Source organism: Carcharhinus amblyrhynchos, chromosome 2, assembly GCF_965287045.1.
Source record: "Carcharhinus amblyrhynchos chromosome 2, sCarAmb.v2.hapA, whole genome shotgun sequence".
NCBI classification, from domain to species: Eukaryota; Metazoa; Chordata; class Chondrichthyes; order Carcharhiniformes; family Carcharhinidae; genus Carcharhinus; species Carcharhinus amblyrhynchos.
The window spans coordinates 121,501,865-121,525,801 of NC_137325.1; the positions used below are offsets into that span (position 1 = coordinate 121,501,865).

A 23,937-nucleotide genomic window follows, 5' to 3' on the forward strand; every position below is an offset into this window, starting at 1 on the left:
AGGTGAACTTTCAAAAGAACTGATGTTTTATATGATAGCAAATTTACTAATCCTACCCACCACATAGTCAATGTCATTTATATAAATGACAAATAATAGGGGGATCAACACAGAGCTCTGTGGTATGTCACTGGACACTGGCTTCCAGTCACTAAAAACCTTCTGTCATCACCCTCTGTCTCCTACAACTGAATCAATTTCAAATCCACTTTATCAAATTACCCTGTATCCCATGTGAGTTTACCTTCTTTACAAGTTTCCCATGTGGGACGTTGTCACAGGCTCTTCTTCCAATTGAAGGGTTGGTGCAATATTGGTAGGAAGGAGGCAGGAATGGTGATGCTGACCAGTTAGGTAATCAATGGCTTTTAATCTTGTCAGGGCATCCAGGAGCAGCTGCGGAGACTTTACCACCAGCTCCCCAGCCATTGCTGTAACCATTAAACCCAGCCAATCCAATGAGCTAAATGATCTCCTTCTGTGCTGTATAATTATATGACCTCATTGCTTTCTCTTTGCTGCCTGTTCTCTTCCCGCTTGCAGCTCTCTCTTACTCCCCCCGCTGATAACACAGTACGCTTCCAAACACTCCAAATAAAACATACCCCAAGCTCCATTTGGGTATAATCTTTGAAAGTTAATTGCTTTAACTGTCTGCTTCATTGCTAAAGAGGATCACTGAACCTAATGTAATACAATCATATGCTATTTAGTTACACAATTGTCAATAGTAGGCCTTTCACACAAAGCGAAGGAGTTTATATAAATGTTAAATACTGAAATAAAGAAACAATGTCGTCTCTCTAATTACGCATCGCTGGCGTTCACTCAAGATTTCAACAGTATACGGTTCATTTTGCACCAGTTGATTAATACCCACTTCTGAACAGATAGAACTTTAGGAAAAGTGCGTGAAACATTCCAACCGAAACAGCAGCAATCAGAAAACAGTTCTTCCCACTGCCGTCAATCCCTGAAAATGGCAATGGATACAGCAAAATCCCAATCATTTAAATTCAAACCACCAGGAGATGGCAAAACAATTTACAAAAAAGGATTTGTTTAGTTTAGTACAAACTCTGCACTTGCTATGAACTTCAAACTGATTTATAGTTTTAAAATTAAATCGGACATGTATGGTTTTCATCAGATTCTGATCTATACTGGATTGTTAGGAATTTAGTGCAAGAGCATTATAGCTTCCCCAGTATTGAGAGTCCTGAATGCAGAGGCTCCAGTTCTGAACACAGGTTGAATGCTCCTCTTACTTGAGGGAGTAGGGGGAAGTGGTCCGAAATAGAATGGGGTGTGCGTGTGTATATGTGTGGATTTGATTTGATTTATTATTGTCACATGTGCTAGCATACAGTGAAAAGTATTGTTTCTTGCGCACTATACAAAGCATACCATTCATAGAGAAGAAAACGAGAGAGTGCAGAATGTACTGTTAGGGTGGTAAATGGGGATGATGAGGGGAAATAATGATGAATAGGGAACTGTTACTTGAACAGCATAGATTAATGTGTCATCTGTACAATTTGTGTATAGATTCCATGGAGGAGAATGTGTGTCACATTTGAGAGTTTGCCAGCATTTTACAGAGCAAGTGCAGAAGTGGAGGAAGTAGGCAGGTATGGAAGAGGGGCCTTTGAAGAATGCCAACAGCTGTTCCTGAAGCACAACTTTTATGTAAAATCACAAAATGTCAGAAACCCTCGGCAGGTGAGGCAGCAGCTGTGGAGAGAGAAGCGGTTAACATTTTAGGTGAAATTTCAATGTAACTGGTGTTTTGTGTGACTGCACTATTATACCAAACAGACTCGTTTAAATGGGGGGGTGGGAGGCGGGGAATACCCCTCCCTGAAAGTAAGCGTGCAAGTACAGCAGGTAGTAAACAAAATAAATGGCATGTTGGCCTTCATAGCAAGAAGAGTTGAGTGTGTTTAAGTGCATTTGTGAAGCAACACCTGGAACCTTGTGCACAGTTTTGGTGTCCTGACCTGCAGAAGGATGTCCTTGTTATAGAGGGGGTACAGAGAAGATTTACCAGGCTGATTCTTGGGATGGCAGGTCTGTCATATGAGGAGAGACTAAGTCAGTTAAAATTATATTCACTGGAGCTTAGAAGAGTGAGAGGGGTCTCATAGAAACTCATAAATTTCTAACAGGGTTGACAGGTCTATTCAGAAAGAACGAGGCTGATGGTGAAAGAGTCCAGGAGTCGGGGTCATAGTTTGAGGAAAGGGGTTTTAGGACTAAGGTGAAAAGAATTTCTTTATCCAGAGAGTAGTGAAGGTGTGGAATTCGGTAGCACAGAAAACTTTTGAGGCCAAATCATTGTCTGGATTTCAAGAAGAAATTAAATATAGCTCTTTGAGGCTAAAAGGGTCAAGGGATAGGGGTGTGTGTGTGTGTTGGGGTGGGTGGCGGGGTGGGGGGTGGAATCAGGATATTGAATTTGATGGTCAGCCATGATCATAATTAATGGCTGAGCAGGCTCAAAGGGCCAAATGGCCAATCCTGCTTCTGGTTTCTATATTTCTATACCCAGAAGTCAAATGAGGTAACTAGAGAGAGAAAATACTCTGTATTTTGACAATGCGAAAGGAATGGCAGTTTGTGTCTGACAGTCAGGCGGAATGCTCTGGGGCAGCAGTGAGCATGTTGTTGGGAAATTGAAGGAAATTTTTATTTTCTTACCCCGAGATTCTGCCTGACCTCAGCTGGAGCTGAATACATCCCAGACACGCACAAGCCATAGACAGCAATTCACTGTAATAAACACTATGATGGCAAAAACGTGTAAGCTTACTCAGTGCGTGAATCTTGTTCCACTAAGTGCGTGCGCAATCAGAACTGAGCCATCTTGTGCGATGGATGACTGCACCAAATACTAATCCGTTCAGGGGATACGTGAGATTTATTTATTATTTGGTTTGCTATGTGCTGCTTTGACATTCACAGGTGGTCAGTATTCAAGTGCATCACATTGCTGGAAGGGAAGGGGGATTGTGATGCATGCTAATTAGACACATCATTCTGAAAAGCAGTTGTAAACTCACAGCGCAAACAGTTCTTAGAAGCCCAAGACAAAAGCAAAATCCTGCAGATTCCAGATACCTGGAATTAAGAACAGAAGACGCCAGAAGTATTCCGCAGCTCAGGAGGCCTCTGTGGAGAGAGAAATGGAATTAATGTTTCAGGTCAAAGACTTTTCTTCAGAACGGATTGAATTTCTCCTCATCTTAGTCCAGATTGACCAGCTCCTTATCCTGAGACAACACCCTGTGCTCTGGATTTCTTTACAAGATTCTGTTCACCCACAATTAGTGCACTATGTGCAGTTAAGGAAGGACACGTGGGGTCCTTAAGAAGGTGCAGAGAAGATTCAACAAAATGCTCCCAAGGATGAGGGATTTTAGCCATATGGTTATGGTCGAGAAGCTAGTTTTTCATGGAGCAAAGGAGATTGCAGGGAGGCTTGACTGAGATGAACAAAATGACAGATTAAGATAAGGTAGATAAAGAAAAGCTGTTTTCATTACCTGATGGTACAAGGAGTAGAGGGCACAGATTTAAAGCTTTGGGCAAGAGATGCAGTGAGAACATGAGGATGAAATTTTTATGCTGTCAAACGGTCATGACCTGGAACTGGTGGCAGAAATAGAGCCAATCAAAGATTTCTAAAGGAAGCTGGATGGACCCTTGAGGAAAGTAAATTTATAGGGCTATGAAGATAGAAGGAGGGAGAGAGGCAGGTTGGGGGGAATGGGATTTGCTGCATTGCTCCACAGAGAATAGGTATGCACTCAGTAGACTGAGTGGCTTCCTTCTTTGTAGCAAATGAAGAGATTGGACGTGGGAGGGCTGAAGAGAGGTGGAATGGCCATCATCTTCCCATTGCCATAGGAAGGGGAGCCAATGGCCCAGTGGTGTAATCGCTAGACTATTAATCAAGAAACTCAGCTAATGTTCTGGTGACCAAGGTTCAAATCTCACCAAGGCAGATGGTGAAATCTGAATTTCATAAAAAGACCTGGAATTAAGAATCTACTGACGACCGTTGTCAATTGTCGGAAGAATCCATCTGGTTTACTAATGTCCTTCAGGAAAGGAAATCTGCTGTCCTTACCTGAGGTCTGACCTACACGTGACTCCAGAGCAATGTGGTTGATTCTCAGCTGCCCTTGGGCAATAACTGCTGGCCAGTCAGCAACACCCATCGCCCATGAATGAATAAAAACCATGCCATCTTGCCAGCAGTAAAGGTGAAGAATGGCCTCTGCCTCCAAGTGCCCAATTCAGTGGACAATTAAGGATCACTTTCCACCCACACTGGGAGCCCTCCACAGAGAGGGCAAACTGCCGCTTGAAACCTGGTAATCTACCAGTGGGTTCCAGTTGGGGGGATAGTGGAGGCCTCCTTCATAGGCACTCTTAGCCCATGGAGGTCCTTCCCCACAACATTCACACCCCACTCCCTCTGACCACAATGGCCACACCTCTGCAGCAATGGCGCTGTGAGCTGTCACCAACATCTCCCACATGCTCATGCCTGTCTGACTGGCCCTGGAGCCCTGATACTCCAGTTCCCTGTCTGTGAGTCATTCTTCTCCTGGTGTGGCCCAGTAATGGTCACCGCTGCTGTGGCAGCTGAACTGTCAGCTCTACGATTGGCTGGGGTGGGGGGGGAATGGATGGATGTGTGGGCATCTCGGTTTAATTGGCTGCTGCCCATCGAGTCCAGCCCAAGGTCCCACCGCGCTTAGAATTCTAGATAAAGCTTTTAAGCGGACAGGCATCACTATGATTTTCCTGGCTTACCTCATCCCTAGGACATGAAGGGTAACAAATGAACCGGATATATTTTGTTTCGGTGCCCAGAATACCTCGGCTGTCCTCACCAGCAATCGATTATTATTCCATGTATCTCATCCCGAGGAACGGGTAAGAAGCGGTTTCAAAGAAAATAAAAAATCCAATGGCAAACCTGCTGAGTTAATTTGCAAACAACGAGCTCTGTTGCTCACCACCTCAGTAAGCAGCCTAATCGCAATAGGAATGTAATGGATAAGAATATACACCAGCAAATGTGCACACTGAAACATCATTTCACTCTTGCAATTCTTTCTACACACTTGCGTGACAGCTCCACAGACTGTGGAAAAATGTTCTATCTTTGTGAATGCTTGACAGCACCTTGCAGCCTCCCTCACACACAGAGAGTCAGCCCGAAACGTGCGGGGAATCAGGTTGACGCCTCTCTCTGCCCAAAAGACCACAAGTGCAATAAAATTAATTCCGCATGTCAGCCGTGGCTTCCTTCTGCAGCTGGACTATAAAATTCACTGACAATCATCAGTGTTCAGGAATGTTTCAAAGCATTGCAATTACTTCTCGATGTAAAAATGTATTGAAAATGGCATACAATCATTCAGTGCCATACTCAGTTTATCATGAACGTACCTTAATCACTTTCCTCATCGCACCCCACTTGTGGAAAAGCCTCCTTATAGATGGTGGGGAATGATCCAGGAAAATCAGAGACTACGTTGCAAACGGGATGAAACAGGTTTTTTTTATTCTAAAGTGATATGTACAAGAATGTTGTCTTACATTGTTTTATACACTGTGTAAAAGAGCCATTAAAAACTGATTGCACTGTTGTTTACATTTTGTTTAAAACATTATAGTAAAATTGTAATAAAGGCAACGACAAACAGGCAAACAAGACATCAATAATTGTGCAGAGGTTTTACGGACATCAAATACAGCTCGACAACAAAAAGAAAAGTGCCAAACAGAAATCGGCATAGTCTTCCTGATTCATGCACTGTGCACTATGGTTAGTTTGTGAGAACTGACCCAAATTCATTCCCTCTCACATCTGGAACTGTAGGCACTTAAAGTTGTTCCAACCTCTGTATTCCACACAATCAATAGAACGTCAAGCTCTTAAAAAAAAGACAATTGTTTAAAGGAAAGCTTTCCAAATTCCCGAATGTACACTAGGGTATCACAGTAAAAGCAATAATAAAATGTAAGTCACTTATTTGCATGTTTTTTTATATATATAAAACAAAATTGTTTCTTTTTTTTCTTTCTTGAATTTGCACAGACATCATTGTAACTAAATAACCACTCACATCTGGTACAACACAAAGATATAATGGGCATTGGAAGCATTAAATGTGATCTCCTACTAGACTTAACCAACTTGCTGTGTGCAGACTTGCACGAAAACCCATCTTTGTGTTTCCCCTTCTTTATCATGCCCCATCTTTCCCAATGCCTGATGTGAGAGGCATTGCTCTGCTTGAAGCCATGAGGGCTCACTGTAACCAGGACATTTATGTATATTTCAGTTTCAGATAACACTTCCTCTCTAAGTTACTGGCTGTAAACAGAACTGAAATATGGAAGAATTAGCATTAAAAAATGGTTAAGCAATGCTGGATCCACTCTCTCTTCCCTGAAATCACAATATTGGCAGTTATTCCTCTTCTCCATTAATGAGCTAGATAAGGATAAGTGGAGTTGGGGGGTGGGGTGCGGTATGCTCTGCACTTGAACATGTCCCATAGTTTCCACCAGGCGTCTCAATTACATTTAAAATGTTACATAGTCTAAAAGCACACTGAGATTAATTCTTTTTTGACCTATTTCATTCAAAGATAGACATTATTTCACCAGGAAAAGACTAAAATCAAGGACAACAAACTATAGAACATTTTCTCGTCAATATTGAAGTGAACGTCACATGTATGTGAAATTGCCCCCGCGGGACTAATGTAACGAAATTCCTGTATGCATCGCTCTATGCCAGGTTTAACATCTGTATACATTTGATTGGGGAGGGGGTGCAGTGATAGGGGCCACATATCTCACAAATATACTAACAAAAGGGCATTGTGAAGGTTGCAGAATAAATCCAGCCATGAGTTGCTAAAAATCAGTCACACTGTCTGGAGAAGAATCACATGATTAGATCCTCCTGACACCACACTTGTTCTTCTGCTTCCACCTGATTGTCAAACTGTGAGAAAGTCTTTCTGCGTTATCGACTGATGAATGTGACGGATAGGAGGCAGATTAAGGCCAGTGAGTCTTTTCTCAAATTACTGAAGGCACTGGGATAGAGATCATCGCAAAAAAAAAACCTGCTGCAGATTTGAAGTCCTTCTCCTTTGATCTTCAGAGGAACAAACTCTGTTTTTTTTCCAAAAAGTGACTTATTGCCTTTGTATGTTGAAGTTCTAACTGCATGTCAAGGATAGAAAGACCGTCCTTTGTCCTGCATCTGTAATCTGGACAGCCTGGCTACCTGAGAAGGGGAGGGAGGGACGTCTTGTCTGTAAGGGCCTTTTGGAAGGCTGAAGCTGGGATCGGTTTTGTAAGAGTCATAGTTATTCCGTCCTTCCGTGGGCTGATGATCTTTCTGCCGTTGTTCCTCTTGGCGTAGCAGTTCCTGTGTTTCCATCAAAACCCGTGCATTGACGCCATGTCCCAGGTAGCCATTCCGTGAGCCCTGATAACTTGAGTATCTGGGATTGTCCTTTGCACTCTGGAAACCATCACCAGGGGCATAGCCTTTGTCCCAGGCTTCCTGAGTCATGGAACTGGAATTCTTTTTACTTTGCCTGCAGAGAGCAAAAACGAGCACAGTAATTTTACTCTCATTTGGCTTTTTAGTGGAAGAATGCAAGACAACGAATGTCAAATACTTATTGTTTTATGGTCTTATGGGAAAACACTAAACAGCCAAGATGATATTAATTATTCATAATTATTTGTTCATAAATTATGCATACATTATTGATAAATGCAATTATGGTGTATCTGCATGATGTCACCTAATAAATCATAATCCTGGCCGAGTGGTTCTAATTAAGTGTTTTACAGTCCGTACTCCTGCACTATAGAACAATACCTGTACCAAGAAGTCTGGGCATTTGTTGTGAAGGATAGGTAACAGGTACAGAGCCATATAATTGACAGTTTATTATCTATCCTGTTTAAACAAAAGATGCAGCTATAATGTCAGATCATATTATCAATTCCACTATTGCTAGTGTTAACATGTGAAAAAATCCTTTTACTGGCAGAGTCTTGGGAGCAGGTAAAATATTCTCTTTACTAAGCAGCAGATGGGCAATAATATGTACTAAGGAGGTTTAGAGAAGTAAATCTAAAAAAGTTAAAATGGCAATACATTATTGCTTTTCTAACTATTGGCTATATACAGTTTCAAACCTAGCATGATGTAACAGGCTCATAAAAAGCAAGACAATTCTAATATGGTCAATTACCACCTCATCAGTCTTCTCTCAATCATTGGGAAATGATGGAAGGTGTCATCCATAGTGCAATCAAAAAGTTCTCATTTACCAATGGGAACACTTTACATTCTGTCAGGCTCACTTGGTTCAATACCTCATTGCAGGCTTGGTCCAAACATCGACATAACAGCTGAATTCCAGAGCTGAGGTAAGAGTGCCCTTGACATTAAGGCAACATTTGACCAAGTGTGACACCAAAGGGCCCAAGAAAAACTGAAGTTAATGGGAATCAAGTGGAAAATTCTCACCTGACCGATGTCACATCGAGCAGAAAGAAGAATGGTTGCTGGAGGTCAATCATCTCAGCCCCAGAACAGAGTGGTTTGCCAGACCCAATTATTTTCATCAATGACCTCCCCTCCTTCGTAAGCTCAGAAGTGGAAAAGGTCACTGACATTTGCAGTGTGTTCGGCACCATCCAAAGATGTGAGGGTTTGGTAGATTGGTCATGCAAAATTGTCCCTTAGTGTCAGGGGGATTAGCAGGGTAAATGTGTAGGGTTACGAGAATAGGGCCTGGGTGGGACTGTTGTCAGCATGGGCTTGATGGTCTGAATAGCTTCCTTCTGCACTGTATGGATTCTATGATTCATTCTCAACTTTTCAGTCTGTGCCAGCAAGCCCTGGACAATATTCAGGCTTGGATTGGAATGCTTGGACATCTAGCATTTTCACCACACAAGTGGCAGGCAATGACCATCTTCAATATGAGAAAACTTATTCATTTCTCTTTGGCCTTCAATAACATTTCAATTATCAAATTTCCCTTCATCTTATTCTGGGGATATTACCATTGGCCAGAATCTTCACTGGATCTATCACATAAACACAGATGGCTTTCTCATCTAAGGCACAGAAGTGCATTTCCGAAACACGCAAGAAGAATTTGACTCCATCCACATCAAGGCAGTCCCCTTTAATGACACCCACCTACCTTAAAAATTCATTCTCTCCACCTCCAGTGCACAGTGGCAGTGCTAACGGTATGCACTATTCACCTGATGTTGTGCAGAAATTCACCAAGTCTTCTTTGACAACACCTCACAAACCTACAGCATCTACCACATATTTAGATGGACAAGGGCAGCAGGCACAAGGGAACACAACACAACCTCCAAGTCGCACATAATCCTGACTTGGAGGTATATTGCCACTTTGTTCACACCTCTGGGTCAAAAGATCGGAAACTTCCTCCCCAGTACAGCCTTTGAATTTACCTATACCATATGGACTGCAGCTTACCGCCACTTTCCCAAGGGCAAAATGGATAGGTAACAATTTCCAGCTTTGCCAGTCACTCCCATGTCCCCTGAATAAATCAGGAAAAAAAACCCTTCTCAAGTAAGTGACCTTTAAAGGCATCATGCTTTGGACAGTTTCTATTCTTAGTGTGTGGAGGCTACATGGGAGAAAGTTCAATGTAACTTGACACACGTCTATTAAATGAAATAAGTCTGACATAGTCAATGCAAGATTTTCCCAAGTGATAAATGTTTGTATTAAATAAAGGTGTTTTCTTTTAATGTAAAAAAGTCACAATATTTAAGTCCTCGATAAGTAGGTCCCACTATATTACTTCCCTGTTTAATACTTTTTTTGTAACTTCACCTGTTTAGTTTATTTTTGCACAGAACATCTACACAAATTGTCCCAAATAACTCCACAATAACCTGACTGACCCATTAAAACAACTGGAAGTTGTATAAACTGAAGTAGATGAATTATCAACATTATACAGACTACTGCCAACAAACCAGTCTGAAGACAGACATATGGCAGAAAGCCCCTGAATAGCCGTCTTTTTTTCAACACATTCTAATCCTAGTGTGTATTGTCGGGTTAATTTAGACATACTAGGAAACAGCTGTCGCCAAATTCACTCACAATATACTGTCCAGCTAATGTTTTTTTTTGTTGACTTTGCCATTCACGGAATTGCAGTAGCATAATTGCACCATTTTGTTTTTAAAAAAAAACAATTTATTTAAACTGATTTGCAATTCTAGCAAATCCATACTAAAGAAGTGACCTTTAACTAGTTCACTGTTATTCCCCCTTTATGACGTTCGGAATTCTAATTTTTCCAACCACTGCAAATTTACAGAACAATGCAGGGCAATGAGAAAACACGCTTTTGGACCGCAAGCTACATTCATTATTCAAAAATGGTTAATATGTAAACCTTATATGTAGATTTGTATGCCAATTACTTTTATGGCTTCAGGTATAAAACAAAATGAACAGTCTCTGGCTTAATAAAGCCACATGGCCTTGGTGGCTTACCGTGGCAATGAGCTGTATTGTCGTTGTGCCTGCTGAAAGCTCTCCCTTTCTTCCTGTCTCTGGCGCTGCAGTTGAACCTCCACAGACACAGAGTGTCGACCACTTTGAGCATAGGGACCAGAGTTGGGCTGGAGAGGAATTGTAAAGCAAGTCAATTATAAGATTTTAGAGTGTGGTCTCTTTGCAGTGGCAGACAATTCAGCCAGCTGACGTCATACAAAGACAGCCCTCACCCTCAGAACTGAGATTTGCAGAATATAAATTTGAGTAGCTAGTCAAACCGTTATGCCAGAAGACTAAATTTTCATGCCTTTCATTGCGTCAGGACAACAGTAGGGGGAGAGGGGGGGTTAAAAATGGCAAATGGGATGTATTTCCAGCACCCATTTTCAGTGAATGAGCTTTAAATACTTTGCACCACATCTTCATTTCATTCAAATAAACATGTGTGGCATTTCTGTTGTAACAGTTCTCCACCTGTGCTCATTATGAATGCTTGACTGGGAGCCAAGACTCTCAGTTCAGTAGGAGTTATGTTTTGACAACTGAAGTGGATTGCTGACTTTGCTTGATTCAGGCCTTTTGAGTTGCCATATACATTGTTCTTTTTGTGACCTCTTTTCTCAATGTCTCAATGTTTATTTGGACAACATTAAAGGGGGGGGGGAATGAAGTGGTGAGGGCATCCATTACTAAAACTCCAACCAAATGACACTTTAATAGGTTTGTAGGAACAAAAGCTTTTTCCAAAGAATTCTGATTTCTTTTTCCTCAAGCATTTTTCCATCCTTGACATGGATATATAGCTCAGTGGTTCAGTACAAACTGAATAAATGGGCGTGGGAGGGTCCTGGAGACCATAGCCATGGCATCGTTAGGACACAGAAATTCCAGGGAACTTAAGTGGACCTTCATCTAGCCAACTTTGCCATTCAGCCACCCCCATGACCACCTCAGATCTGCTGATCCGAATTTCTCTCGTCTCCAGAGAGCAAAAATTGGGTGTATGGAGCTCTTTAAATCCAACTCAAGTTATCTATCTTGGTAGTGAAAATCTGGCCCACAGTCCTTAAAACTGTTATTTACCTTAAATGTCAGGCATTTTGTTTTTAAACTTATGTTCCTAGCATATAACAACAATAATGGAAAAGTAATATCCATTTTTCTGACAGTAGACAACACATGATATAAATTTAACATCCGTTTCCTGGATATTCGTTGAAAGTTATGTGTACTAATTATCCCATACTTCAATTTTTTGTAATTACTTTAGCAAATGTGTATTTCATGTGCTTTATTACCAATATAGACTTGCTAATTGGATCACTTCTTTCAAATTGTTGCTGGTTAATAGTGAATTTGCAAGACTCATAAAGGACACATCATCGTTTTAAGCACTGTTTGAGAGGATTCTATGAAGTATAATATGAACGTTTATTGAGTTTGGCTATTCCAGAGCAGAATGCAGTATGCACTGAAACTGAAAAATAGTTTGCGGGAATTCAACCAAACACAATTTGCTTTAAAAACTATCAGCGAGCAGATATTCTTTTTTAACCATTTGGTGATACATTCCTCAGAAGAGCATCAACATCTGGACAAACATCATCCTGCACAAGTGAAGCATAATTATAAAAATCATTTCCAGCTACAAAGCACTCAAAGGCACACTAGGAAATAGTACTGCATTCTAAAACTCAAATAATCCTGGATGGTGAACATGAATGCGTGAGACTGTCAAGACTCGAGAAATAAAAAGGTCAAGGGCATAAGCATGAGGTAGATGGTGTTACTGGAATGAAATGTAACTTTCTCAGGCTTTGCCAAGAAGGAGCAAGGTCTAGGAATGCAGGGCATAAAGAGCTGAACTGAAAGGCATTCATACCCCTCTTATGCTTTAGGGGGGAACAAGTTTTAACTCTGGACATGAGAACTCCTGCACGAGAAGCTGTTTTGACCTTGATAAGCAGGACTTGAAAAAAATAGAATACACTCAAATCTGTAAAAGCAAGGGCAGGAAGACATATGGCACAAGCCTTTATTTGTTTTAGTCAGAATCGAACCATTATCCAGTTTTATGTAAACCCAAGTGTACATTTTAGTATGTAATTAATTTAATCCATTCATTCGAAGTCTGAAGCATAAAAATTATAGCACAGAAGGAGGTCATTCAAGCTATTGTGTGTGCACCAGTGTTAGAACTCTTTAATTGAAGCTATCCATTCTAATCCCATTTCCCTGCCTTAGTCACATTCTTTTCATATTCTTCCTTTGGAAGTGCTTATCCAAATCTCTTGTCGACAATGTCATAGCCCCTACCTCAAAAAGCCACTTCTGCTATAGCATTCGATGATCTAGTAATTCCTTTATGTGAAAAGAATATCCTTCTAACTTCTGTTTTGTTCTTGTTGCAATGGTAACCTTGAGTTGAAGCTCTTTTAATGCTGTTTCAACTACCAGTGAAAACAACATACTTGTGCTTGTGCATATCAAATCCTGTCATAATTCTAACAAAAATCTGTTAAATCCTTTATTACCGTTCTCTGTTCCAGTAACAGAATTCTTCTTGAGCCGTAGTTCATACCTAGGTACTCTTGGTGTCATTTCATTGAATCTTTGCTGTACTATTTCCACTGTTCTAGCATCCCAATGTCATAATTTGCCACGTATAAATTTAAAATCACAGTTTGTCAAATATCTATTACATATTCAATAGTATTCAAGATATCCCTGAGCATTCATAACTCTCATGAAAGCAAGTTACCATGTGTAAGATGCACAATGCACAATGTATTAAACTGCATATTTACAAATTTAAGCATCTATAAGTGAATTGTATGATAAGGTTGTTACATATGCTAACTTTCTGCTGCAATTCAAAGTGATTTCCCAATGAATCTTCATGGTAGCCTTGACCTGATGATTTAACATGAATTTTGAATAAAAAACTCTCCATAAAGAGTGATTAGTTACCATAACATTCACACACATGTTCATATGGCAGTATGTGTTGCGATCTTTGTTCATTTACTTTTAATAAGATCTGTATTGATCTTGAAAGTTGCACATGGCACTTAAAATGAGTGTGTCTGAAACATCCCAGTCAGCTCCCAGATTAAGTATTATATAGGTACGTACTAAATAAAGTTTCTCTGGCTTTGTTGCAAGGTTGTTTCCCACCTTTCAGCTTCAGAATCGCTCACTTTAGTACACCAACATAAATATTACCACGTGCTGCACCAATTTTCCTTACGCCTTTGTCTGAGCATGACTGCAAGTTTTGTTTAGTATCACCGCCCATTTGTGATGCATTATGTAAACTATTGTGTGGTGGTACTTGCCAAGAGCTGAGCAAATCTATAAAGGCTCCTCTACATGGAAGAAAGCAAGCAGACTTTTCACTTTTTGGGTCAAAACCCAGATCCAAAATTAAAAGCAGTGTGCCAACTTCATTCCCTTACAGCACAATTTACATTTAACGAGTTTAAACATTTGAGCAACAGTAAGGGGAGAGAAGAACTACCTAACCAACAGGAAAATGTCAACAGTGTGGATGATGAATGAACTGACCATGTAGGTTGGCTAATAAAAAGAAAACAGAAAGATTATTTCCATCTAATCATTAAACAAAGGAAAGAATTTGCTTTTGATGAAACGTGTAGTAATGTTTAGAATGCATAGGTATTTGCAAGCTCCAACTCATGATTCAGCTCAGAAAGCCTTTTTTTTAAAATGAGAAGCTGGGAACTGTTCCATTTGTAAAAGAATATATACTTGTGGTTTCAATATGTTCAGATTTCATCGCAAGCTGCAATTCAACAACTGATTTAAACTCATGTACTGAACATGCAATTTAGGAAATCATTCTATTCCTCTAGCTAATTATGCCCCTTAGGAATCCCCTCTGTTCATTACAGGAAACTATAAACTGAGGTTAAAATAGTCTGTTTAAAACTGTTATGAAATTAAAATACACAACAGTTTGCCCTTCGACCTACAGTAGTTAAGTTCCAAGTCTTTCAGAGTCCAACCTTTTCTCACAGTCCTAGTTCCCAAACCATATGTTCCTCCTCCTCTCCCTTCACCCCCCCAAAGATAAGCCACACTCCACAAAACGGAAATGTGCTAACAAAATAACGGTGCACAATGGAAAGTAGCACGCATTTCCACAGAAAGAAACAATTTTGTTTTGCAATGGAAACAAAAACCCAGACTATAATAAGTAAAACACAGATTTTATCTTTAATGCAATTTAAATAAAAGCAGAATATTGGCACTTAACATTAACAATCAACAATTTAAAAAATTTGGATCTGATGATATGACTTGCTGTAAAAATTGATGAATTACCTTGATTTCATATTAGAAGTTAGAAACATAGTGAAAGCTTTTGAATCCCAAGATAACCATGACGCACAGTTTCTAAGTAATTCTTTAAATAATGCCATGGCTATGACTAATCCCGATTTAGAGAATAAAAATACACAATTTTGCACTTTTTCCCCAAATACCTATCTATTGAGATTTCACGTCCAACATGGCTTGCCATGGAAACAGTGCATTTGCTATAAAGGTCTGGTCATTGTCTTCTAAGACAATGAATGAGTACATTTAACACGGGGTACTGTGAATCTGAGGCAATCAGTTGGTATGCAAAATACCAGAATCATGTAATTGCATGTATGTGGCTACTTTTCATATCAATTTGTTGCTTCAATTTTTCCTATCTCCACACATAAACAATTTGCTGTCTCAGGCTGCAGAAGTGGAAAATAGCTAGTAAAAGTACAATCAATATATGCATGAAATGATTATTTTTAATTTTGATGCCAACATTGAAGTATTTAGTCATGATGAGATGACAGTATGCTTAAGTCAATGCACCCAAATTTATTAACAAGCATGGCTTTACAGTTTACACTCAACAGTTTTGTACAAGCAAACATAAATATCAATCCCATTAGATAGGCATGCATTAAAATAAAACTTCTACTCCTTAGAAGTAAAAGAGGCCATTTCAAATCTTTTTTAACATTAATATTTGCAATAGGCAACTTTTTCTCAAGTCTTTTCCTAAGTGCCTGTGTGAGTGAAGTTCACCCTCAGCTGGACCTTTCCCTTGCCCCAACACAGTTGCTTTGAAAATGATGCATCTCCAATACAAAATAAAACTCCCAGTCTGGAGTGAGCTTCATTACTTCTTTAAAGCATAGGGTGTCCCTGAAGAAGAATGGGTTAGTCCAGTTAATCAGGATAGCACCAGGTTTCGCCACACAGATTGAAGCCACTCAAGCAACGATGGGTAGATATTGCCTGAGTTGAAATTATCAGTGATGCACCACAGATGCAGATAAGGGATTAGAAGTTAATAGATCAAAAGGTATGCGACTCTTCATTGCCTTTACTGCATGCAGGCCCAAAGGATCACTGTTTGCAGATGCTGCTTGTTAAGGTTCATTGCCCTCCGTCCCCATCTGGACAGTCTAAACACTCACCCAAGGCTGTTCAAAACTGTATGTACGTCTCCGGTCCTCTAGCTCCTCTTGCTTTGCTTGCTGGAACTCGTTTCTTAGCTTCTGTATCCGATCGTGGTTACTGGGAGCGAGTCTATTACTAGAATGGAAAAGGAAGAAAAAATCTAAAATACATGAAGCAACACAGTGCATTAAGCAGAGCTAATACAATTCACCTCAAGGTTGACAAAACTGGTAGCACAGACTTCACTTTTAATTTACTGGTGTGTAAATCAAGCGAAGTGATGAGAGAACCAGCTGGCAAGGGGCTGTTGTTAACATTTGCTTCTTTCCAGCTATCAAATTCACAGATTCATGCTGGGGAAATCACCAACACTGGAAGGCAAATCAACCACTCAGATAGATTTGCATATGCTTAATTCAATATATTTTTATTGCAAAATGAGGTAACCTTGTCACCAATGAGTTCCAACTGGAAGGGAGAATTCTCAACAGGAAACAAATGCGCCCAATTTTAATTTGCATTTGGAAACAAGCCGTCTTCTGCTTCACCTGTAAAGTTTCTCAGTTCTGTATTAGAAGAGCTCTTGTATATGGCACCCCATGGAAATCAATACAGCAGATTAGCTAATAAATTGCAACAGAGCCATCAATCACTTCAGATTTTAAAGCTAATTACCTAATTAATAAAACAAAATCCACAGGTAAAGAGTGACACATGAAAAACAGAATGTTCGAAGTCTAAATAATTATAATACAGACATGCATCTTTTAAATAATTCTAACCCTACGTTTCACTTTGCATATGTGGGATAAAATACATGCTCTGCATTTTGAATAACAAACATTGTGATAAGTCTATATTTCAATCTCATGAATATTTTGAAACTATTCATTCGATACTGATTCAGCATGAACTAATTGAAAAGGCAAACATGTTTGAGGGCCTGAATGGCCAACTCTTTATCCAATGTTCCACATGATCCTCTTCAGGCTGGTGAGCTTCCGTGCCAGTGGCCCAATAGGCAGCAAGTATATTTGCAAAATTGCAGCAATTAATTTTTGTTTTACGAATTACAATAAGTAAAATACTATTAGTCAATTATACTAATCAATTAGTCCATGGGTATTATCTCCATGTCTGAGCCAGAAACTCCAGGTTTGAGTTTCATCCAGGAGATGGCTAAGGAAAGTGCATTCATAACACAGCCAAACAGGGTGAGTACCAAATTGCAAATCCTTCCGCTACACCTATGGTGAGTGGTAAGAGTGAGAGAGATTCTTGGTCATCCATATGATGGAAAGAAAGTGGGAACCGCTACCCTTCCTTATCCAGAGTTTTAGACAACAACATAAGAATTAGGAGAAGAAGTCAGCAAATTCAGCCCTTGGAGCATTCAATCAGATCACGGCTGATCTCTCCCTAATCTCAAATCCATCTCCCCACCTGTTCCATTAGAAATATGTCTGACACTCTCATGAAACTATTCAACAATGCAGACTTCACCGGGCAATGGAGCAGCGATTTTCATAAATTCTCCACCCTCTGCAAGTAGTTCCTCCTCATCTCAGTTTTAAATCTATCTATACCTGTGACCTCTTGTTCTAGATTGTCCCATAAGAAGAAACATTTGGTCGACATTTACTTTCTTAATCCTTTTTAAAATTTTATATACCTCGATCAGGTCCTCTCTGATCCTTCTAAACTCCAGTGAGTTTAATCTGTTTAATCGCTCCCCATACGTCAACCCCTTCAACCCTGGTATCACTCCGATGAACCTCCTCCCAGCTGCCTCCAATATCACCACATCCTTTCTCAAATAAAGAGGCCAAAACTGGACACACCCTGGATATGATCTCACCAACACCCTATACAGTTGCAACAACACTTCTCGAATACATGCATGTAAATGTGTATGTGTTACCTCAGCAAAATTATCTTCAAATGATCTGCAACACATTGCCACTAATCAATGAGATCATTTCAGAGGGCTACGGACCGGTGAAGTCAATACATAAAACTTCTGGCACAATTCAGTACAGGTGGGTATTATAGAAATTGGGCAGAAGAAATAAGAATGTTGTAGCAATGTGTTAAAGATAATGGAACAGGGAGAAAGATTGGCTTTTGGAGGCAAAGCTGTTGGAAGCTTTATGTGGACGTTTAAGGAAATGGGATTGGGGAATATTTCCTGTCAGGGACAGGAATTAGATATGAAAAGGATACAGCTTCAAAGTTTAGGAAATGCAAAGAAAAATGTTTTACAACTTTTTTTAAGCAAGATAATGATAGAATTATGGACGATTCCAAACAGAGCTGGTGCAACAAAAGTTTACATGAAAGGGTTGTGCTGCTAATCATAGGTTTCACCGGTCAACAAGATGGTGGCAAGAGGGCACAAATGTAAGCAATTGCAAATTCTGTTGAGTTGTGACCTTACTGAAGTATTTCAGGTTAAGAACATTGCCAAGTTTCGCTCTGAGAAACTGTCCATCATAGCTCTGAGAATGACACTGAGGGTATGAATGGACAGATCAGTTCTAACAATTTAATTGATAAATGTTTGGAATGGACTGACCAGGGAAGCTATACAAAATAACATTTTAAGAAGGAAATGGATAGGCATTTGGCAGGAGAGTAAGTTGAGAGGTAGAGGCAGTGGATCTGCGCATTCAAAGGGTTAGGTTCCCCGATACCAACTTTTCTGGTTGAGTATTTCCCTATCATCACAAAATAAGATAAAAAAATGCTGTTTGAGGAAAAGTTCCTATTTTCTTCAAAAAAGAAAAAGACAGTGGCTTGGAGAAGAGAAATTGTTGAAAGGTACGGAGACGATGCATCCAACAGATGGCTCAGCATGGAGGAGTAAAGAGTTGATGGGCCTTAAAATGTACTTCACTGGCTGGACATCAAGTGGCTATGAAAGATGGTTTATAGTACAAATCATTCTGGGGGCCTGCATTAACATTCTCAAAGTTGTTTCCTCCTTCAACATTACACAAACTTCAGATGTTCTTCATCTGACCAGACCATGGCAATGCATAAGGAAATAAAGACCAATTATAAAGACCTTTGAGAAACCAATATGTGGAATGAAGTTAATGAACTCTGGGTACAAAGTCGTTCAGAATTTTCACATTCAGATATTCCATGTATGTTCCTGACCTTCAGCTGAAAACCTTTTACTGGTGCAAATTGCTAACGTCTACAGTGCAGCCCCATTGTAACGTAATGGTTGGGGTCCATAAAATGTTATCGCGAATGTTATCAGGGTTGCGCTAAATCACTAAACCACAAAGAACAAAAAAAGGGTCCATCCGTCATATCTGATTTTGTGCTAAATCAGGGCACGTAAAATCAGGGTTCCACTGTACACGGATTCTACCCTCCAAATGGCAAAACAGCATCTGAAGAGATCAGGAAATTACCTCTATATTTTCTATAAATAGGATAAAAGCTTTTTTCAGAAAGTTATCACATTCTAAATTTCAATGTGCAAAGCCTTGAAAACATTTTAAGATAGGTGAAGTACTATCAGGACAATTGCAAGAACACCAATACAAGTGGAAAACAGCAATTTATACTGTGAGTCCATCACTTTTGACCCTGTCCAGTTTAGCTTACCCTGGAAAGGCCAAGATATCTCAAACATCTGAGCAACAGGTGTAGTAACAACACAAGTGGTACTTGCCTCAAAGTAGGATGCTGCCATTAAGCCAAAATATGCTCTGCCAGTCACACAAACGAGTACTGTGGCATATGAAATCCAGTGCCAGTGTGATGCTGGGTTATGTGGGCTGCACACACCCCAAAGACTGGTGGATTGTACCAAACAGCATGTCCCTGCCACTGTTCACAATGAGTAAGATACAGACTGTACCCAACCAACCCATGCTTGCAAAACACAAAGTACGGTGTCCAATATTAAATGCAATTCCATGGTTGGACAACAATCCTCACTGTACTAAGAATTATGCTGAGAACCAATTTAAGATAGTCAGTTGGGCTCACTGTGTGGAGCATTCGTGTGTACTGAAAGCTACATATAATAATACAGTGCCCTGTTCTTTACAGACAGAGAGAAAATGTACACAAATTGTGCCTGTTTCAACTAAACAAAATAAGTCACAGCCATTTGCTAAATTCATCCTTCATAGCTATGCCTTGACCAATCAGGGTCAAGCTGCTTGGTTAAAATTTCTAACATTTCTTGGCTGTTAACTGTTAGGCAACATCAACTGGTTAATTCTCTATGGTAATGACTCTACCTATGGCAAATCATGTTGCAGCTTTATAGAACCTTAGTGAGGCCGCACTTGGGATATAATGTTCAATTCTGGTCGCCATATCACCAGAAGGATGTGGAGGCTTTGGGGAGGGTACAGAAAAGATTTACCAGGATGTTGCCTGGTATGAAGGGCATTAGCTATGAAGAGGGGTTGGAGAAACTTAGTTTGTTCTCACTGGAGCGAAGGACATTGAGGGGAGACCAGATAGAAGTCTACAAGGTTATGAGAGGCATGGACAGGGTGGATAGTCAGAAGCTTTTTCCCAAGGTGGAAGAGTCAATTACTAGGGGGCATAGGTTTAAGATGCGAGGGGCAAGGTTTAAAGGAGATGTACGAGGCAGTGTTTTTACACAGAGAGTAGTCGGTGCCTGGAACTCATAGCCGGGGGAGGTAATGAAAGCAGATACGGTAGTGACTTTTAAGGGGCATCTTGACAAATACATGAATAGGATGGGAAGAGAGATATGGTCCCTGGAAGGATGGGGCTTTTTCTTCAGTCAGGCAGCATTGTTGGTGCAGGTTTGGAGAGCTGAAGTACCTGTTCCTGTGCTGTAATTTTCTTTGCTCTTTGTTCTATCAGAGTCCACTTGCCAACAACATATAATATAAATTGTTGTTTTCTCCTTGCATTGGTATTCTTGTGAAGTAATTGTGAGATTATCCACTTTGGTAACAACAATAGGAAGACAGATTATTACTCAAATGGGTATAAATTGAGACAGGTGGAGACTCAACGAGACCTTGGAGTCCTCATGCATCAGTTGCAGAAAGTAAGCGTACAGATACAGCAGGCAGTAAAGAAGTCAAATGGTATGTTGACCTTCACAGTAATAGGATTTGAGTATAGGGATAAGGATGTTTTGCTATCATTGTATAGGGCACTGGTGGGACCACATCTGGAGTATTGCGTGCAGTTTTGGTGTCCTTATCTGAGGAAGGATATCCTTGCTATAGAGGGAGTACAGCGAAGGTTTACCAGTCTGATTCCTGGGAGGTCTGTCATATGAGGAGAGACTAAGTTGGTTAGGTTTACACTCAATGGAGTTCAGAAGAGTGAGAGGGATCACATAGAAGCTTATAAAATTCTAATAGGGTTAGACAGGGTGGATTCAGAAAGAATGTTTCCAATGGTGGGGGAATCCAGAACTAGGGCTCATAGTTTGAGGATAAGGGGTAAACCTTTTCGAACTGAGGCAAGGAGAAATTTCTTCGCCCAGAGGGTGATGAATACGTGGAAGGTGAAAATGTTGTGTGATTTCAAGAAGAAATTAGAAATAACTCTTGGGGCTAATAGGATCAAGGGATTTGGGGGGGGAAGGGGGAATCAGAATATTGAATTCGATGGCCTACTCCTACTTCTAATTTCTATGTATACTGATGAGTGCAAGACCAAAATCTTTGACATGTCTCCTTTTTCATCTATACTCGGATTCTGTACTATCAGAGGACTATTGGTCAAGTAGCAGATGAATATTGTAACCTCATTCTTTACTCCAGAACATGCAACCATAGGATAATACATTAGAGTCATAGAAGTTTACAGCATGGAAACAGGCCCTTCAGCCCAACTTGTCCATGCTGTCAAGTTTTAACAATAAGCTAGTCCCAATTGCCTGCATTTGGCCCATATCGTCCTGTATCAATCTTACCCACGTAACTGTCTAAATGCTTTTGAAAGACAAAATTGTACCCACCTCTACTGCTAACTCTGGCAGCTTATTCCAGACATACTACCCTCTATGCAAAAATATTGCCCTCTGGACCCTTCTGTATCTCTTTCCTCTCACCTTAAACCTATGCCCTCTAGTTTTAGACTCCCCTACCTTTGGAAAAGGCCTAATTATTTTATAGACCTCTATAAGATCGCCTTTAAGCTGCCTACGCTCCAGGGAAAATGGTCCCCAGTCTATCCAGCATCTCCTTATAACTCAAACCACCAAGTCCCAGTAGCATCCAAATAAATCTTTTCTGCACTCTTTCCATTTATCTTTTTCTTTTTCTAATCAGTCCTTGCCTCTCTAAATGTCTGTAGATCCTGTCTCTCAGGCCTTCTAACAACTTATTCACTACAGACGGTAGCTCACCGGCCTGTAGTTCCGAGGCTTTTAGTTAAGTTAAATATAGCTAAGAAAACCCACCAATGCCTCTACTTTCTCAGAAGACTAAGGAAATTTGGCATGTCAACTACAACTCTCATCAACTTTTACAGATGCACCATAGAAAGCATTCTTTCTGGCAGTTTGGTAGGGTTCCTGCTCTGTCCAAGACCGCAAGAAACTACAAAAGGTCATGAATGTAGCCTAATCCATTACGCAAATCAGTCTCTCATCCATTGACTCTGTCTATACTTCCTGCTGCCTTGGCAAAGCAGCCAGCATAATTAAGGACCCCAAGCACCCCAGATGTTCTCTTTTCCACTTTCTTCCATCAGGAAAAAGATACAAAAGTTTGAGGTCACATACGAACTGACTGAAAAACAGCTTCTTCCCTGCTGCTGTCAGACTTTTGAATGGACTTACCTTGCATTAAGTTGATCTTTCTCAACACCCTAGCTATCATTGTAGACCGCATTCTCTCATTTCTTTTTCTATGAACAGTATGCTTTTTCTGTATAGCTGGCAAGAAACAATATTTTTCACTGTGCGCTAATACATGTGACAATAACAAATCAAATCAAATCTTTTCCCTGCAGCCCTTCTTAAACAACGGCACAACATTTGCTACCCTCCTCTTCAGGCACCTCACCTGTGGCTGTTGATGATTCAAATATTTCTGCTAGGGCACCCGCAATTTCCTCCCTTGCCTTATAAATAGACTCTTGGGTAAATTGCAGGCACATCTGTCAAACATCTATCTGTTATTAACAGCAAACATAACTCAGTAAATAGTATTTACTACACAATGTGAAGCCAGTCTCTGCACAGCCACTGCTGTCTCAGTTCTACAGGACACTATTTCCTAGTCTTTAGCTGATTTTGTTCTCCATTTGGGTGGGCTGCTTATCACTGCCGACATGCTCTGGCTTCTGAACAAGTGAATCCTGAAAGGACAAAAGATCTGAAAAAGTCACTTGGATTCAATGCTGCTTTGCAATGAAGTGAATGGCAAATAGAACTCTGCAGATTGATGGGCAAAAAGAGAAATTAGAAATTAAAGAATAACCGAACGAGTGTCTGATTTTGGAGGCATCTCCAATGATGCAGCACTCCCTTAGCATGGCACTGAAATGTCATCTTGGATTAAAGCGTTGAGTCTTGGAGTGACGCTATAATTTAACGTTTGTAATCCCATTTTCTCGCTGTTACCCCTCACCATTTCAAAGTCCTTACAAAAGTTTAATTCCCACACAAATCCCACGATTAATGTGGGGATCAATGCAGTAACAGTTTTAACCTTCTAATGGCATTCAGGTGCAAAATAAATGTTTCAGGATTCCCTTTTATGTTGCTATTATTATCCCAGAACAAGTAAGCAAGTCAGAATTATGGAAAAAAAAATCAAGGTTAACATTTTGGGTAGAACTGAATGAAGTTCACACCGAACTGCTGGCCA

At 40.2% G+C, this 23,937-nt stretch overlaps 1 protein-coding gene across 7 annotated transcripts in view; it reads right to left on the reverse strand.

The window, feature by feature from the left end:
- Positions 1-5,564: 5,564 nt before the first annotated feature.
- pard3aa (par-3 family cell polarity regulator alpha, a) overlaps positions 5,565-23,937 on the reverse strand; it is an 800,310-nt gene continuing 781,937 nt past the window's right edge. For 6 of the 7 annotated variants that reach the window (XM_080212204.1, XM_080212186.1, XM_080212194.1 and 3 more), the window contains 3 exons: positions 16,117-16,234; positions 10,622-10,749; positions 5,565-7,640 (listed from right to left, as the gene is read on the reverse strand). In XM_080212204.1, coding sequence (XP_080068330.1) covers positions 7,268-7,640; positions 10,622-10,749; positions 16,117-16,234 — 619 coding nt within the window. In that variant the 3' untranslated portion in view covers positions 5,565-7,267. Of the gene's footprint in view, positions 7,641-10,621; positions 10,750-16,116; positions 16,235-23,937 lie in introns of those variants that run through there. The other variant, XM_080212226.1, reaches the window with a different exon arrangement.